Below are 17,649 nucleotides of genomic sequence, written 5' to 3'. Positions count from 1 at the left end.
AGACTATCAAACCGGATTTCACGCCCTCCACTCTACCTGTCCCTGCTCAAGTCTCCAGCTCTCCACCCTCCAAGTCTTGAACTTGGGAGGCACGAACTCAGAACTACAACCCGGAAACAAAGAGGGCGGGGCGGGGTGCGGGCAGGAGGAATATATCTGGCCTCTCTAGAGGCTCTGAGCGCATGCGCGAGTCCTCCACGGACCGTTTGCGCTGCCCGCCTAGAAAGGGCGGGGTGGTGGTTTTCTTGACGGACTGAGTACGGGTGCCGGGCGGGCTCTCGCGGAAGTCCATGCGCCATTGAGAGGGCCGCAGTGGCTGCACTGTGCCCTTGTTGCCGAGCGCCTCTTCCTGGGTCATCCTTGGAACGGGAGCCGGACTGGAGCTGACACCGGGGCTCCGGCGTGGCCGTCTCGGCGCCTGTGTGACCTCCTCGCCGGCGGGATGTGGCGACTACGCCGGGCCGCCGTGGCCTGGTGAGTGCGGGCTCTGACTTGGCTCCGTTATTTCTGAGGCCTCCGGTTGTCCCATCACTACCTCCAGAATGTGCAGATAACTCTCAGGCCAGGTGGAAGGCGGTTGGAGGATTCCGGGATATTTTTCAGGACCTGGAGTGACAGGAGCCCTGGTTGGGCTTACCTGAGGTGCCGGTTCCAGTACTGGCCCTTATCCCTGTTCTGTGCCACTCGAAGATTCTGGGCGCCTTTCAGTCTTGGCCTGTCTCTATTGTCCTTTTGTCCCTGCCCCTTTCACCCTTCTGTCCTTGCTGTTATCTCCGTCTCTGGTTGCTTCTTGTTTTTGCCCTCTCCCTCCCTGGTCTCTGGCTCTATCCATGTGTCACCGCCTCTGCGTCTCTCTTAACTCGCACAGTCTTGATCTTCTCCCTCCACGCCAGGCGTACATTGCTCTTGCAGGTACTCTCGCTCGTCTCCTGGGGTGAAAGGGACTCTGTCTCTTTCCCTAGTCCGCTGAGTGAACGTGATTTGGAGTCAGATCTGGAGCAGTGACGCATACGGTGTCAGAGATGGTGATTAGAGATACCCTCTTAATAGCAGCTTTTTAGAATGTTTAAGGAGGGGGACCTGCTTTTGGATACCAACTGGTGAATGTGGCACCATCTTTCTAATCACACTGTTACTGTTGTCCTGGCCTGGTGTAATCCTAAGAAGAAAAATCGTAGAAGTCTTTTCATTTCTATGGGTTACTATATGCATTTTAATATGATTAAATTTTACTTTATCTTTACACGTAGTTGTGTTCTAATATCTTTAGATGCTTTCAGGTTTAACTCATTGTTGCAGGCATTTGATAAGAAGTAATATGCATCATTCAAGGTTGGAAAAACGTGGTTTTCCTGAATTAACCTCTAGACACCTGTCTTGAATTTTTTTCGGAACGTTTTAAATGGTGTAGATAATTTCTGGTGTTTATAAGGAATGGAATCCGTTTTATGAAGGTTAACTTGAGTCTAAATTCAGAACTGGATGGCATACAGTAGTTATAGTTTGAGTCAACTAGAATAATGAATTATTTCTAATCCCATGGAATTTTAATTTATGAGTAAATCCACAGTCCTTAGTACTGAAGTAAGGTATTTACAACCTTTTTATTTCTACTCCTCAGTGTTTACTGCGGAAACATATCTAATTTTCTTTAAATAAAAAAGAGAAAAGATTGCAGAAACTAGCATACTTCGGAGCAAGTAAGATATATAGGAAAAACTTTAAAAATTGAGTTTAAAAACAAACTGATTGATAACTGATACTTGTTTATTCAATTATATGCTGTTGGCCTAAATTGTTTCTAAAGTTACTAAGGATGCCATAGAATCATGGCTTAACACTGTCTTATATTGATAGCACAGTTTAGGTACCTGCAGAAGTAGAGATGTGGAAGGTCAGAAGCCCCAAGCTCTGGAATTTGTCTTTTGCTGTAGTTCCTCTGCATGTTCTGAAGGAGTACATTTAAATTCCTATTTTTTAATAGATGAGAACATAAACATTTTTTGGCATATCCAATACATGCTCATAGACATGTAAAAAGACCAATGACCAACATTTGTTTAAGTGCAATAAATGTAAAATGATTGAAAAAAGAATTACATATTATGTAACCATATATAGGGTAAAAGAGATGGTAGTTGAGAGATGATTTCTGGGGGAAAAAAAGACTTGTTTTGCATCACATTTGATTTTTAGTTTGGCTGAATACAGAAGTCTATATTCAAAATCTTTTTCTTTCAAAACTATGAAGGCATTACTACATTTTTTTCTGGTATCCTTTGTTACTAATACAAACTATCAAGACAATCTGATTGTTGCGTGTTTGTATGTATCCTGTTTTTCCCTTCTTGGAAGCTTTTAGGATCTTGGCCTTAGCTTAAATTGCTCAAGGCTTTATCCAGGTGTGGGTCTTTTTCCTCTCTACTCATCTGGCTTGGTACTCTGTGGGCCTTTCTGTTAAAAAGAATCTTTAGTTCTGGGAAGTTTTTCTTTGATTTCTTTATTTTCTTCCTTTCATTTTTCCCGTTCTTTTTCTTTTTAGATGAATATTGGTCTTAGATTGATCCTGTATGTTTGTGATTTCCAAAATATGATCTGTACCCATCAACTGGTAAAAACAAAAGTATGCATGTAAAACAAAATGTGTATATGCACACTTATTTTTAAATTATATACGTATGTACCTCTGTACTAATTATTTACATTATACATCTATGTTAGCATAATCTTGAAGGATGAGATACAAAAAATAGTCTATCTAGAAGCTTTGGTACTTTCTTTCTGAATCCCAGTGGATCATTTTGTGCATCGTTTGGGATTCATTCCACACACACACCCACACCCTGCCCCCCACCCCCACTTTGGATGCCATTTCTCTGAGTCACTTAACTTTTCTCTTTTTCCACCTTTTTTATGTTCTAAATTCAGAGAATTTCCTTAATTCATTTTCTGGTGTTGCTATTCTTTTTTTTTTTTTATATTGGCCATTACAGCTTTAATTTCCACGAACTCCTTTTTAACATTTATTAAACTCTTAACAGACATGTTTAATTCTAAAATTTTGCATTGTTCTTTGGTTGCTATTTTTAATAACAATCTGCTTTTATTTTATATCTACAATACCTTTAGAAAGCCTCCTGAGAATATTAATTAGAAGTTCAGATCTCTGCTTTTTCTAGGATTAATAATGTTGTTTATCTTGGTCCTCATTTCTGGTTTTCTACAAGAGTCTGGTTATCTAATCATATTTAACCATGAAGGACTAATGATTGACATAGATGCCTTGTGTGGGTTACCCCTGAAGAGAAGGCTGACTTAGCAGACTGTTTTAGGTGTATGATGTAAATCCAGCAGGCTTCATTTTAGGGCTTTTAGAGAATGGGCAGGTCATCTGATCTTGTTACGAATGTCAGTATTGTTGGGGTTCACTCTGGGAAGAACCCCCCCCCACACACACACACACATATACACACACTCTGGGGCCTTAGCTCTTCCCTGCCAGATTGCTCAGCCTAGGGGCAAGTGTTGCTGCTGACACTTAGCTACATTGGAATGGGGCGGAGAGTGACCCAAACAGCCTTTCCCCAGATGGTGCTTCAGTAAATCTCAATTTCTTCTCTTCTTTTCACTCTCTTACTTGTGTCTCAAGAGGACCCTGTTCTGAGAAATAGTCTCTCCTATATGAGCACCATCGTGAATTAGAAGCTCTAGAAGTAATTCTTGAAGATACCCTTCCACGTACTAGGATTTTGCCTTGAGTCAGTTGTCTTCTACCAGGGGACTAATTGAAGAACATTTTACGTGTGGTTCCTGACTTGGACTACCATACGGTCTATCCCTGCCCCTGCCCCCACCCACAGCTATTGCTGCCACCATTGTGGGAAGAGGAATTTTAGGAGTTTAGAAGTAAAAGAGGAAAGAAGTAATAAAAAGCCAAAACATCTTAGGGATATGACCACTCAGGCCTGGGTTCAGTTGTTTGGATATATATTTGGTTTAACTCCTTTTTTTTTGTTTTGAGGAAGATTCGCCCTGAGCTAACATCTGCTACCAATCTTCCTCTTTTCTTTTGCTTGAGGAAGATGAGCCCTGAGCTAACATCTGTGCCAGTCTTCCTCTACTTTGTATGTGGGTTGCCGCCACAGCATGGCTGAGAAGGGACGTAGGTCTGAACCCCCAAACCCCGGGCCGCCAAAGCGGAGCGCAGCCAACCCAACCACTACGCAATGGGGCTGGCCCCTGGTTTAACTCGTTCTAAAAAAGCAAATAACTTTTGAGGGTTAAAAGACTATTCATTCATACATTAGTGGTGGTTAGTGCAATTGATGGGCTAGGCTTTAGAAATACAATGGTAAGCAAAATAGGATCCTGGCCTTATGAAGATTGCAGTTTGCTGGTAGAGACAAACATTAATTCAATAATGACACTACAGGCATACTTCAGAGATATTGCAGCTTCAGTTCCAGACCACCGCAATAAAGCAAATATCACAATAAAGCGAGTCACGTGAATTTTTTGGTTTCCCAGTACATATAAAAGTTGTTTACACTGTACTGTAGTCTAAGTGTTCAGTAGCATTATGTTTAAAAAACAATGTACACTCCTTAATTAAAAAATACTATTGCTAAGAAATGCTAACTATCATCTGAGCCTTCAGCCAGTCCTAATTTTTTTGTTGGTGGAGGGTCTTGCCTTGATGTCGATGGCTGCTGACTGATCAGGGTGGTGGTTGCTGAAGGTTGGGGTGGCTGTGACAATTTCTTAAGATAAGACATCAGTGAAGTTTGCTGCCTTGATGGACTCTTCCTTTCATCAACAATTTCTCTGTAGTATGTGATGCTGTTTGATAGCATTTTACCCACAGCAGAACTTTCAAAATTGGAGTCAGTCCTCTCAAACCCTGCTGCTGCTTTATCAATTAAATTTATTTAATATTCTAAATACTTTGTGGTCATTTCAACAGCCTTCATATCATCTTTACTAGGAGTGGATTCCATCTCAAGAAACCACTTTCTTTGCTCATCCATAAGAAGCAACTCCTCATCTGTTAAAGTTTTGTCATGAGATTGCAGCAATTCAGTCACATCTTCAGGCTCCACTTCTAATTCAAGTTCTCTTGCTGTTTCCACCACATCTGCAGTTACTTCCTCCACTGAAGTCTTGAACCCCTCAAAGTCATCCGTGAGCGTTGGAATCAACTTCTTCCAAACTCCTGTTAATGTTGATATTTTGAGCTTTGCCTGTGAATCACGAGTGTTCTTAATGGCATCTAGAATGGTGAATCTTTTCTAGAAGGTTTTCAATTTACCTTGCCCAGATCCATCAGAGGAATCACTATCGATGGCAGCTATAGCCTTATGAAATGTATTTCTTAAATAATAAGATTTGAAAGTTGAAATTACTCCCTGATCCATGGGTTACAAAATGGATGTTGTATTAGCAGGCATGAAAACAACATTAATCTCGTTGTACATCTCCATCAGAGGGCTTGAGTGACCAGGTACATTGTCGATGAGCAGTAGTACTTTGAAAGGAATCTTTTCTGAGCAGTAGGTCTCAACAGTGGGCTTAAAATGTTCAGTAGACCATGTTGTAAACAGATGTGCTGTCATCCATTCTTTGTTTTTCCATTCATAGAGCACAGGCAGAGTAGATTTAATATAATTCTTAAGGGCCCTAGGACTTTCAGAATGGTAAATGAACATTGGCTTCATTTTAATGTCACCAGCTGCATTAGCGCCTCACAAGAGTCAGGCCTGTCCTCTGAAGCTTTGAAGCCAGGCATTGACTCCTGGATGACGTCTTCTTCCAATATTGGACTGTTTTGTCTACATTGAAAATCTGTTGTTTAGTGTAGCCACCTTGATTATCTTAGCTAGATCTTCTGGATAACTTGCTATAGCTTCTATTTCAGCCCTTGCTGCTTCACCTCGCACTTTTATGTTATGGAAATGGCTTCTTTCCTTAAACCTCATGAACCAACCTCTGCTAGCTTTAAACTTTTCTTCTGCAGCTTCCTCATCTCTTTCAGGCTTCACAGAATTGAAGAGAATTAGGGCCTTGCTCTGAATTAGGCTTTGGCAAGGAAATGTTGTGGCTGGTTTGATCTTCTATCTAGACCACTAAAACTTTCTGCATATCAGCAACAAGGCTGTTTCTCTTTCTTATCATTTGTGTGTTCACTGGAGTAGCACTTTTAATTTCCTTCAAGAACTTTTCCTTTGCATTCACAACTTGGCTAACTGTTTTGCATAAGAGGCCTAGCTTTCGGCCTGCCTCGGCTGTCAACATGCCCTCCTCACTAAGCTTAATCATTTCTAGCTTCTGCTTTAAAGGGAGAGACGTGCAACTCTTCCTTTCGCTCGAACACTTAGAGGCCATTGTAAGGTTATTCATTGGCCTAATTTCAATATTGTTGTGTCTCAGGGAACAGAGAGGCCTGAGGAGAGGGAGAGAGATGGGGGAGCAGTCAAAACACACACAACATTTATCAAGTTCTCCATCTTATATGGGTGTGGTTTGTGGTGCCCCAAAACAATTACAATAGGAGTATCAAAGATCACTGATCACAGATCACCATAGCAAATACAGTAATAATGAACAAGTTTGAAATATTGCGAAAATTACCAAAATGTGACACAGGGACATGAAGTGAGCAAATGCTGTTGGAAAAATGGCGCCAATAGACTTGCTCAATGCAGTGTTGCCACAAATCTTCAATTTATGAGAAACACAGTATCAGTGAAGTGCAATAAAGTGACATGCAATAAAGTGAGATATGCCTGTATTATGTAATACAAATTTTATAAGCACTGAAGAAAAAGTACAGGGAGCCAAGAACTGTAGCAGGGGCAGTTGAATTACAGTAAAGGTTCAGGGAGAGAAGAGAATGCTTGAAGTGAAACCACTTGTGACAGGAGTTAACAGGAGTAACAGGAGTTAAGTAGGTAGAAGAGTTTGTCCAAGAACAGTGGGTATCAAAGCCTTGAAGTGGGAAGGAGTATGGCACAATCAAGGAACTAGATGAAAACTGGTCTGGGCGGAGCTCGGATGTGAGGGAGAAAGGCAGGGACCAGGCTTATGTAGGGCTTCGTAGACCGGGAATTTGGATTTTATTCTAAATGCAGGGGGAGACATGTAAGAGATTTATGCAGGTGAGTGACAGTGATCAGATTTACATTTCAGAAGAGTGCTCTGGTTGTGGTGTGGAGAACACCTTGGTACATACATACTGTTGTAGCAGCCCAGGTAAGGAATGGTGGTAGTGGAGATGGGAGAAGTGGAAGATTTGAGATCTCTGTTGGAAGTAGAATTCACAGACCTTGAGGGTGAGGGAGCTATCGAGCGTGATCCCCAAGTTCGTGGCTTATGTAACTGGATAGGTGCTCGTGCCATTCCCTGAGAGAGGGAGTACTGGAGGAGGGGCAGGGCTTGGGGGAGGAGAAGGAGAGCTGGCGTGGTTTTGGACATCTTGAATTTGAGGTGCTTTATTGACGTCTAAGTGCTGATGTTGAGGAGGCAGTTGGACACAAGGATCTGGAACTTAACTATTTGTATTAGACATAAATGTGAGAACATGGGTATATAGATGGTAATTGAGGAAATGGATGTGGATAAGATTGCCTAGCAAGAGTGTGTAGAGTAAGAAGAGAAGTGGGTTTAGATCTAAGCCTGATAACTCCCAACAGTGAGTGGATTGGTGGTGGGGAAGGGGAAGGGTGGAGGGAGGGGGGCGAAAGGAATGATTAGGCACATGTGTGTGGTGATGGATTGTAATTAGTCTTTGGGTGGTGAACATGATGTAGTCTATGCAGATATAGAAGTATAATGATGTAAACCTGAAATTTATACAATGTTATAAGCTATTGTTACTGCAGTAAAAAAAATAAAATAAAAAATAAAAGATAGTTGGGAAGGAGGTGACTGAAACGGAGTGGCCAGTGAGGTACGAGTAAGCTAGAGACTGCCCAGGGAAGAGAGGGTTCCTACAGTGAGGAGGTGTCAACACTGTCAAATATCGCTGAGAGAGGTAGAATGAGAATTGAAAAAACAAATGCCCTTTGGAAGCCGCCTGGGCACTTGTTAAGAGCTGTTTACTAAAGTGACACACAAATGGAAATCAGGTTGGTTTGGCTTTTCATAGATTAGTGAGAGCAGGGCAATAGGGTCTTTTTCCCTCTCTCCTTTAAGATGAGAGAGACTTTAATAGTGATCCCTGAAAAGGCAGGAGGAAAGAGAATTTCGAACAGAGAGATTCGCCTTTAAAGGGAGGAGGACTACTTGCGTAATCTTACAGGGGTTGTGGGAAGAGGGGGAGCTAGAAGAGGAGGGTGTAGATGCAGTAGGTGAACAGCATGTTTCCTCTGATGACTTCCATTTTCTCCATGAAGTTGGGAGCAAGGTCATCTACTGAGGGTTGGAGGAAGGATGGGGAGATGTGGGAGGTCAGAGGGGAATGGAGAACATCTGAAATAGTCCTAGCGGGGAGTGGAAGAATGAATTGATAAGAGAGGTGAAGTAAGATTGTCACGCAGTCTTGAGGGCCTCGGTGAGGTGTCTGTCCAGTTGGGTGTGATTTTCTTCAGTAGTGCTTCATTTCCTTGGTACAGGCAGGGAGAAAAGTGATAATAAGGTTCATCCAGGGTTTGTTTTTTGCCAGACAAGTGAAACAAAAAGCCAGAGACCAAGGGCATCTAGAGTATTTGCAGAAAAGTTATTGAAACTGTGGATGAGGGAATTCTAAGGTGGGTAAGTGGGTAAATAGATAAGATGGAGACTAATAGATAAGGAGAAGATAGAAGTATCAATAATGTGGTTGTCTCAATAGGGTCAAAGATTGTTGTAGTCAAAGGGGATTATGATCCGAGAGTAAAATACTTGAATTAGTGATTATTGACAGTAACTCTCTGATGTAGCTGTTATCTCATTTTAACAAATTAAAAAACTGAGGGTTTGGTAAATTTATAATTTGCCCTTGATTGCACAGCTAGTAAGCAATGAAGCTTGCTTCCCTGTGAACTCTTGTACCACTTAACTGTCTCTACTGCTCCTTTGACATGGAGGCATTTGTTATTAATTTTCACGTGTGTATGATCACTGGGGCAGAGTCCATTTTGAGGCTAGGATGACCTTGCTTTTTATAGTTGCTGAGTTTGAGGTCAGGTGAATTTAATTTCCTGGTTAATAAAAGAAGACAGAAACTTTCTATAAGATGAGGGAAATTATGATTTATCTTGGAAGCAGAGCTTTAAAAAAATGTACAGAATGTTTACCAACTTCTAAAAAGAAGATAAATGTCTTGGGGACCAGAATGACCCTTACATTTAGAATTGTAAATGAGCAGTGTGCCTAAACCTGCAGTGTGTTTTTCTCCTACTATTAAGTCCCATTTTTCTCAGGTTTCCTAAGTTGGAGGGTTCCTATAGAGTTTTGAATCAGAGCAAGGCCCAGTGTTATCTTCAGGGTTCCAGAGCAGGTGCTCCAGAATGTCACCTCAGCCTCCTCTCTGGGGCTGCACTTGTTTATGCATCTACTGCTTCCCGCACTCTACCCACTGGTATCTCTTGTAGAAGGAATTTGGCCTGTATTGTCAGACTGACCTGAGTTTCAGTCCCTCTTCTTGCATTTACTAGTCATTCTACCTTAGGCAAGACACAGTTTAAAAAGCAAATTGGTAAAATAAGGATAGTTACCTTACTGGGTTTTTCTGAGGGTAAATGGTAGCATTTGTGAAAACGTCTAGCATAACACCTGGCACTTAGGTACCGCTTTTCACCCCACTATCCTTCTTCACAACATTGTTCTGTGTTCTTTGGTTCCTTTTACTTAAGAAGTTTCTAGTCCTGTGTAATTAAATGAGTTAATATTTTAAAGATGCTTAGAACCAGGCCTGGCCCATAGTAAGCTCTATGAATGTGTGTTGAATAAGATAAATCAGGCATATGCTTGGTGGTGGTATACTTTCATTCTCTGCCAGGAAAAAGAGGGAAGAGCTCAGACAGTAATGTGCACATTTAGATTCTGTTCTCTTTTTGTTTTTTTGTTTTTGCTACTTTCACTTTTCTGGGGAGCCAGGTGCCTGAGGATGTTAATGATTTTTCCTTAATTTCCATCCCTGGGCTATCTCAGGATTATGAGCCATAGATGAGAGGGCAAAGAACAGCTGTTCTAAACTGCTGGAATTTTTGTGCTTGAAAGCAAAAGTTTGCATGCATTTTGTTTCAGCTTTTACTTACAGTGAATAGTAGTTAATAAAATAAGTCCCCACCTTTTTCTTTCCAATGTCAATTCCTGGGCCCAGGATCATAGCCCATGTACGGTAAATCAGAGAACAGGCTCTAGAGTCCCACCTTTACTTCTTCTATCGGTGTGCACTTAGGCAAGTTGCTTATGTCTCTGTGCCACCTTTTCCTCGTTGGTAAAATGGGAATAGGACTAGTACTTTCATCATAGGATTATTAAAAGGCTTAAATGAGGTTGCGCATGCTGCGGGAGTGCCTGGTAAATGGTTATAACTGTGAGCTATTGAGTGACATAGTGTGGTTGGTCCCACGTGCTTTCCCTGTAGTATATTGCTCTTTCTGTATCACTACCTTTGCGTTGGTACCCTGTCTGATCTTTCTCCCATACTGTTTTTCTTTCAGTGAAGTCTGCCAGTCCTTAGTGAAACATAGCTCTGGAATGAAAGGAAGCTTATCACTACAGAAACTGCATCTGGTTTCCCGAAGTATCTATCATTCACATCATCCTACCTTAAAGCTTCAAAGACCCCAACTCAGGACATCGTTTCAGCAGTTCTCCTCTCTAACTAACCTTCCTTTACGTAAATTGAAACTTTCTCCAATTAAATATGGCTACCAGCCCCGCAGGAATTTTTGGCCAGCGAGATTAGCTGCAAGACTCTTAAAACTTCGATATCTCATACTAGGATCTGCCGTTGGGGGTGGCTATACAGCCAAAAAGGTGAGTTTAACTTTCCTACTACATTTCCAATTACTCCAGCATGATTATTTTAAGGTTTTATAGTGTAAATCATTTTTCTTTAGTGCAGTAGAATATAATTGGATGTTCAAACATTTATTGTGTCTCTACTATGTGTTAAATTGTCTTATGATGCTGATAGGAACATCTGAATTTTAGCTATAATTGTAGGAGATAAAAATGGCCTAGGGGAGGGAGCACTGGACTGGGAGTGAGAGCACGCAGGTTTGATTTTCAGCTTTGCCATTTAGTAGCACCGACAGGAAAGTTAAGTGGCTTGCTCACGCACCCCTTCTTGGCAGCTCTGGGACCACAGACAAGGTCCTAACCCTTGGTCTGCCTTCCTTCTCTTCCACAGTGTCGTTTAAAGGCAAATCATGAAACCTGTTTGAAATAGGAGTATATTTTGAATTTTTACATTTTCCATATTTAGTAAGGGAACGTTTGCATGTTTTATATACTTGCCTAATTTGTTTTTAGAAGAGCTGAGGCTGCTTTGTTTCTCAAAGTTTTGAACATAATACATCGTTCTTAGTAGATTAGCATGTTTTAATTAAATAAATTAAAATAGTTTTTCTTGGTATTTTTATATGACATTCAGAGCATTTGATTGGCATTCTTTCTTATCTTTTAGACTTTCGATCAGTGGAAAGATATGATACCTGACCTTAGTGACTATAAATGGATTGTGCCTGACATCGTGTGGGAGATTGATGAGTATATTGATTTAGGTTTGTATCATCAATATTAAAATACTTTTTTTGGTCATATATTTAGGAAAAAGAAATAGTTGTGTGGAGATAGTTTTTTAACTCATGAGTTTAATGTTTAGCAGTTTTATTTTAATGATAAAAATAATAGAATATCAAAGAAAAAATTTGTAAGGAAAAAGATATTCACTAGTCCATCACTTGAACACAGCTGCTGCTTTCCATATGGAGCATTTTCTAATTGTACCTATTCTGTGTATGTGGTTAATATTTTAGTTTCCTTTTTAAAAATTATATGGTCATAGTGAACATATACTTCGGTATCTTGTCTTTTGCTGCTATACACATTTGTCAGCATTTTCCATACTGCCAAGCGGCCTTCCCAAGCATCGTGTTCAGTGTTGTGTGTCACCCAGAACAGATGAATCATGACCCACCTAACTAGCTCTTTTTGATTGGATACCTTGGTTACCTCTATTTTTTGTAACCAGGTTCCTTAAAAATCTACTAGTGTCCAGAGTAATTTCTCCCCATTGTCAGCCACTGTCCCCCTTTTCTAATAAGAGGTGGATGAGAAAAAAGTGTATTTGATAGCTGTGATTGCCAGTAAGTCGTGGTGATCTTTTTTATTGTTTTTTTATTTTTGGATGAAATTATTTTCCTCAGTCTGTTTTTTTAGACTTTGTCTAATTTCTTAGTTTAGGCGTATATGGGGGTGGAATTAATCTCTACATGCACTTATTCACGATACTTTCTTAAAGATAAACCATGCTGCATTGACAAAGGCATTTGCAGGAAAAGCACTCTTTCAAATTATTTATCTAATATTCATGAGGAGAGCTAATTTTTTTTTTGCCAATACCACAGTGTAGTGGCTGAGAGCCTGGATTCTGAAGCTAGACTGCCTAGGCTTAAACCCCTGACTCTCCCACTTCTTTGCTGTGTGCTCGGGTCCAGTTCCATCACCTCTGTGCCTCAGTTCCTCGTCTGTAAAATGGGGTTGATGATAGCTATTTTGTAGAGTTACTATTGAAGATTAAACAAGTTAATGCTCTTATAGCACTTAGAATAATACCTGACATATTCTTATTTTGAGAATATTTATGTGTTCTGGTCTTTTTCAGAGAAAATTAGAAAGGCCTTTTCTAATTCAGGAGATGCTGTAAAGTTGTACCAGACTTTGACAAATTTGTTGAGTGTTTCTAAACAAAAATAAATACTTTGACCATTCTATAAATAAAGCTAGCAAAAATAAAATAAAAGCTTGTATTGGGCTCTTAGCCATTTGTTTCCAGTTGGTAACACATATAAATCTTCTTAGAGACTAAGAAAGGAAGGAGAAAAGGAATGGAATTCTGTTCTTGAACTTGAACTGGGTTTTTATCACATTTTTTTAGTTCAGGCTAGGTGCTGTAAGTGATGTTTTTCTCTTTTTTCTTTGATCCTTTGCCTCTTTGCTGTGATTTCCTCCCAGAAAGGACTTCTGATTCTAGTCCAGTGTTAACATTGTTAACCCAGTGCTTCTGTCTCAAGGCATTTAACTTATAAATCAAAAGTATCCATCTAAGCCATATGTTTGGTGAATCTTTTTAAAAAAGTGTCATGGCTTATAGAATATCAGAGTAACACATTGTTTCAGATATATGTAGCAGTTGTAGTTGTAATAGGGAGAAAAATGGATTTTTTAATTTAAATTTATATATGATGATTATTTAAATTTTATGAATGTTTTAATAGTCAAATTTTTATTTTTAGAATATGTATGTTTTTTGTTTGTTTTCTCCAGAGAAAATTAGAAAAGCCCTTCCTAATTCAGAGGACCTTGCAAAGTTGGCACCAGACTTTGACAAGATTGTTGAAAACCTCAGCTTATTGAAGGACTTTTTCACCACAGGTAAGGAAGGACCTATTTGATCTCATTTAAAATATCAGGAACCATAGAAGAAAAATAATTAGACGTATTCATTTGTTTATTCCCATCTTTTGAATGAAAACAATTTGTACAAATGAAAAAAGTTTGTGGAAAAAAGGTTAACACTTAAGTTTTGTGCAGTGATTTTAATTTTTGTTTAGCCCAATAAGATGAAAATTTGCAAGAACCTAAACCTGGCTTTAGTCTTTCGTCAGTGAGGGAAAAAATATCACTTGTTCTTGACAAGTAGATGAGACTTCCTATGTGTTTGCTTTTCATAATTGGTTAGAGCCAATTTAGTGATTTAAAATCAAATTTAATTATGATGGAGCATAATGAGTAGAGTTTACTAAGGTTGATCCTGGTGTATTTGCCCAATTACTGCCCTATCATGATATAAATCTGAGGTCTCAGACATCTTTGTTTGCTCATTCCTGTTAAATTTTATGTTTCTATTTCCCTTTTTGCTGATTTTTCACAGGTCACAAATTGGTTAGTGAAGTCATAGGAGCTTCTGACCTACTTCTCTTGTTAGGTGTGTAAACAGACATTTTTGCTGACCTTAACATGCCTTTTAAATGCTTCTAATAAACTAGTTGCAAATAAAATTGCAGACCAAATTTATAATGCTGCTTATGCTGAATTTTAAAACCCAGAACTACATTGGGCAAATTCATTCTTCTTTAGATGGAAATAATAAAATAATTACGTTGTGGTAAAACTAAAGTTCCTAAATATGTATTTTAAGAAGGAAGTTTGCTTAACCAAAATATTTTCTTGAAATTGATCTGTTTTTGATAATTGAAATGAAAAGTAATTTTAGTTTGTCTCATCTGTCCTGTCATAGTTGACATTTTAAATTTATTTTTTTACTGTATGTAGTCTGTAATGGCAGTGGTATATGGCCAAACTGTAAGTACTCTCATGTAAAGTAATCCTTATCAAAGATTGTCGTATTTTTTTATTGCAATTTTCAGTGACATTTTAAAAAATAGGTTAAACGTGTTATAATGTTTTTTAATTGTCTGCATAGGTTACCAGTGTGTTCCTTAAAATAAGCATACTTTTCCAAAAAGTGATTTTTTTTTTGCTCTAAAAAATCCATTTACCTTTTAATTGCCTAGACATAATTTGGAATTTAGTTTAGACTGTTGACATCACTGGAGAATTTAAAGGACTCCATGTTTATCTTTAAGGTTCACCTGGAGAAACCGCATTTAGAGCAACCGATCCTGGGTCTGAAAGTGACAAGCATTATAGGAAGGTAAATATAAAGGCGAATTCTTCATGTAGGTAGTCTTGAAAGATATTAAGAAGTTTTGACCTACCTGGAAGATTTGGAAATGGTAACATCTGAGGAGCAAATATAAAAGCAGCGACATAGAGGTATTGTTACTAATCCTGGTACAAAATGCAAGATATTGTGTGGCCGTTCTGGAAATATAATTGGAGAAACACATTTCCTTCAGATGTGTTCTTTGAAATATTAGTTGCAAGGATTGTCCTCAACAAAGGTTTTTGTTGTTAAATATGTGAGGGAGAAACTGGTAAAAATAAAATAAACAGGCTTCTTTTCTTTTCCCTAGGATTTCTCAGACCTTAATATACTCCTGTGTATTGTGAATCTCCAAGAGAAGTCAAGTGTACAGAGTTTTCCAGATTTATTTAGCAACAGAACCCTTTTTCCTTGAAATATCTTCTAGGGACTAATGTTTCATGGCATATACTTAGGGGAAATATCAAGGGAATAGGAAGTGGGTTATTAGGGGATAAACTGATTCTGTTAGTTTGATACTCAACAAAATTATGTATGGGATTATATAGGGTATGTCAGTTTCAACACATGCATTAACAAAATCTGTGTGGAAGTTTTTAGGAGAATTACTGATGTAAAATAACGTATACATTGCTCTGTATTTATATTCATTGTTAACCTGACATTTTCTTAGTCCTCACTTTTTTCATCTTTCGGAATTGGTAAGATAACTGATTCCTTGAAAGGTTTTTAAAAAATAATATCTAGATCAATAGATCTTGGAAAAAAATTCTATGAACATTTTAAATTAAATATGGAATATTTAACTTTTATAGTGAAGGTTATTATGGTTTCAATATATTGAAGGGAAATAATTTTATCTTTATTTGAGAAGCAGGAAGAAAATAATTCCTATGTGTAAGTTTCCATCTCTCTCCCTGTCCTTCAACGTTGAACTTTTTACGTGATATTCCAAGTTTTAATTATATTTCAAGAGATTTTTTTTTCTTTTGCCTTTTAATTTGATCTTTTGGAGAAAACATATTTCAAAATGTGTATGTGTGTGTATATGTGTGCGTGTGTATTTGTCTCTCAACTTGACTTTTTCTGATATCTTTTCCATTGGCATTATTTTAACCAAGGGACATCCTTTATTATTCATGCTACTCTGGAGAAAAGTTGAAATAGAAATTGACCTATTATGCACAGCTTTTGAGCCAAGGCCTTGGCCCTTAATGTAGGTAGACTTACTGTGCAGAGAGGAGCTAATCTAGTGGGAAGGGGGAGCCTCTGTTACAAGTACTGTAGTGTGGTTTTCGAGTAACAAGATTTCTTGTTGCCTAGATAGGTTAGGGGAGGTCTGTACATCTGCTCTTCTCTGATATAGCCTAGGATTGCTTAGGTGAATGAGAAACCTGTTTCAGAGCCTGACTTAGATAATTCCCTTAAAATCCTGCTCAGGTGATAAATGACTAATCAATAAGTGGTCAGAAGCTCTGCAATATAGAGGAAGCAAGAGAATGGATCTCTAGGAATTTAATTATATTTACAGAATTTATTTTATACAATGGACATGAAAGTAAATTTATTGCTTTATTTTATAATTTACTCCTTTGCTTGTTTGAAGATAAATGCCTTTTTAACTTTTTCTTAATTACAGGGATTATCTTGTCCATTAAAAACTCACAAATTATTATTTCCAACTATTTGTTGTAAATACTAAATCTAGAGTTATAGTTAAGCTGCTTTCATTACAGGCTAAATCGAATTGTAGAAAATGCTACAATTTGCTATAATTGTAAAAATTTACTATACAGAAAAAGTATTTCCAGCCTCAACTAGTGGTTTTAAATTCTGTTAATATGCAGCAGTATGTTTTCAAGGCTTGTGATACTTAAGAATAATAAACCATTCAGACAAGATGCAGATAAACTCTCTACAAGTCGATGGTTTATTCTAGTGTGGAAGGAGAGACCTTAGCCTAGCCTTAGACTTTTTGAAATTACTCTAAAAATCAAGTTTGAAAATGCGGGCAATAATCAGGGACAATAATGCAGAGTTTAGCTGATACCTTTTTGATTGGTTCAGCCTGGTGTCTGAGAGCCCCAGATTTAAAATGGTGTTCAGGGTTTGAAGCAGTCATGCCTTAGCTTAATGCTTGTCCGGTTTGTACCAAAGTTTCTGGCTAGATTTCTGCTAGAAATGTAAAACTAAATGTGAATCAGATTTTTAAAAAGTAGTAATAAAAGGGCCGGCCCCGTGGCTTAACGGTTAAGTGCACGCCCTCTGCTACTGGCGGCCCGGGGTTCGGATCCCAGACGCGCACTGACACACCGCTTCTCCGGCCATGCTGAGGCCGCGTCCCAGGTACAGCAACTAGAAGGATGTGCAACTATGCCGTACAACTATCTACTGGGGCTTTGGGGAAAAAAAAAGGATGAGGATTGGCAATAGATGTTAGCCCAGGGCCAGTCTTCCTCAGCAAAAAGAGGAGGATTAGCATGGATGTTAGCTCAGGGCTGATCTTACACACACACACACACGCACGCACGCACGCGCACACACACACACACACACACACACATTTCTACAGGGCCAGCTCTGTGGTGTAGCAGTTAAGTGCATGCACTCCACTGCTGGCGGCCCAGGTTCAGATCCCGGGCGCGCACCGACGCACCGCTTATCAAGCCATGCTGTGGCGGCGACCCAGATAAAGTGGAGGAAGATAGGCACAGATGTTAGCCCAGGGCCAGTCTTCCTCAGCAAGAAGAGGAGGATTGGCATGGAGGTTA

At 39.1% G+C, this 17,649-nt stretch overlaps 1 protein-coding gene across 4 annotated transcripts in view; it reads left to right on the top strand.

Annotated features, from left to right (window-relative positions):
* Positions 1-277: 277 nt before the first annotated feature.
* The window catches only part of OPA1 (OPA1 mitochondrial dynamin like GTPase), an 87,239-nt gene continuing 69,867 nt past the window's right edge, over positions 278-17,649 (top strand). For 2 of the 4 annotated variants that reach the window (XM_014783079.2, XM_014783078.2), the window contains exons 1-6: positions 278-474; positions 10,644-10,962; positions 11,615-11,711; positions 13,477-13,584; positions 14,084-14,137; positions 14,799-14,866. In XM_014783079.2, coding sequence (XP_014638565.1) covers positions 443-474; positions 10,644-10,962; positions 11,615-11,711; positions 13,477-13,584; positions 14,084-14,137; positions 14,799-14,866 — 678 coding nt within the window. In that variant the 5' untranslated portion in view covers positions 278-442. The remainder of the gene's footprint in view (positions 475-10,643; positions 10,963-11,614; positions 11,712-13,476; positions 13,585-14,083; positions 14,138-14,798; positions 14,867-17,649) is intronic. The other 2 variants (XM_014783080.2, XM_004424563.3) reach the window with 1 other exon arrangement.

Source organism: Ceratotherium simum, chromosome 15 (assembly GCF_057802395.1).
Source record: "Ceratotherium simum simum isolate JZ-2026a chromosome 15, ASM5780239v1, whole genome shotgun sequence".
Classification (NCBI taxonomy): Eukaryota; Metazoa; Chordata; class Mammalia; order Perissodactyla; family Rhinocerotidae; genus Ceratotherium; species Ceratotherium simum.
This window is presented reverse-complemented; position numbering and strand designations above follow the sequence as displayed.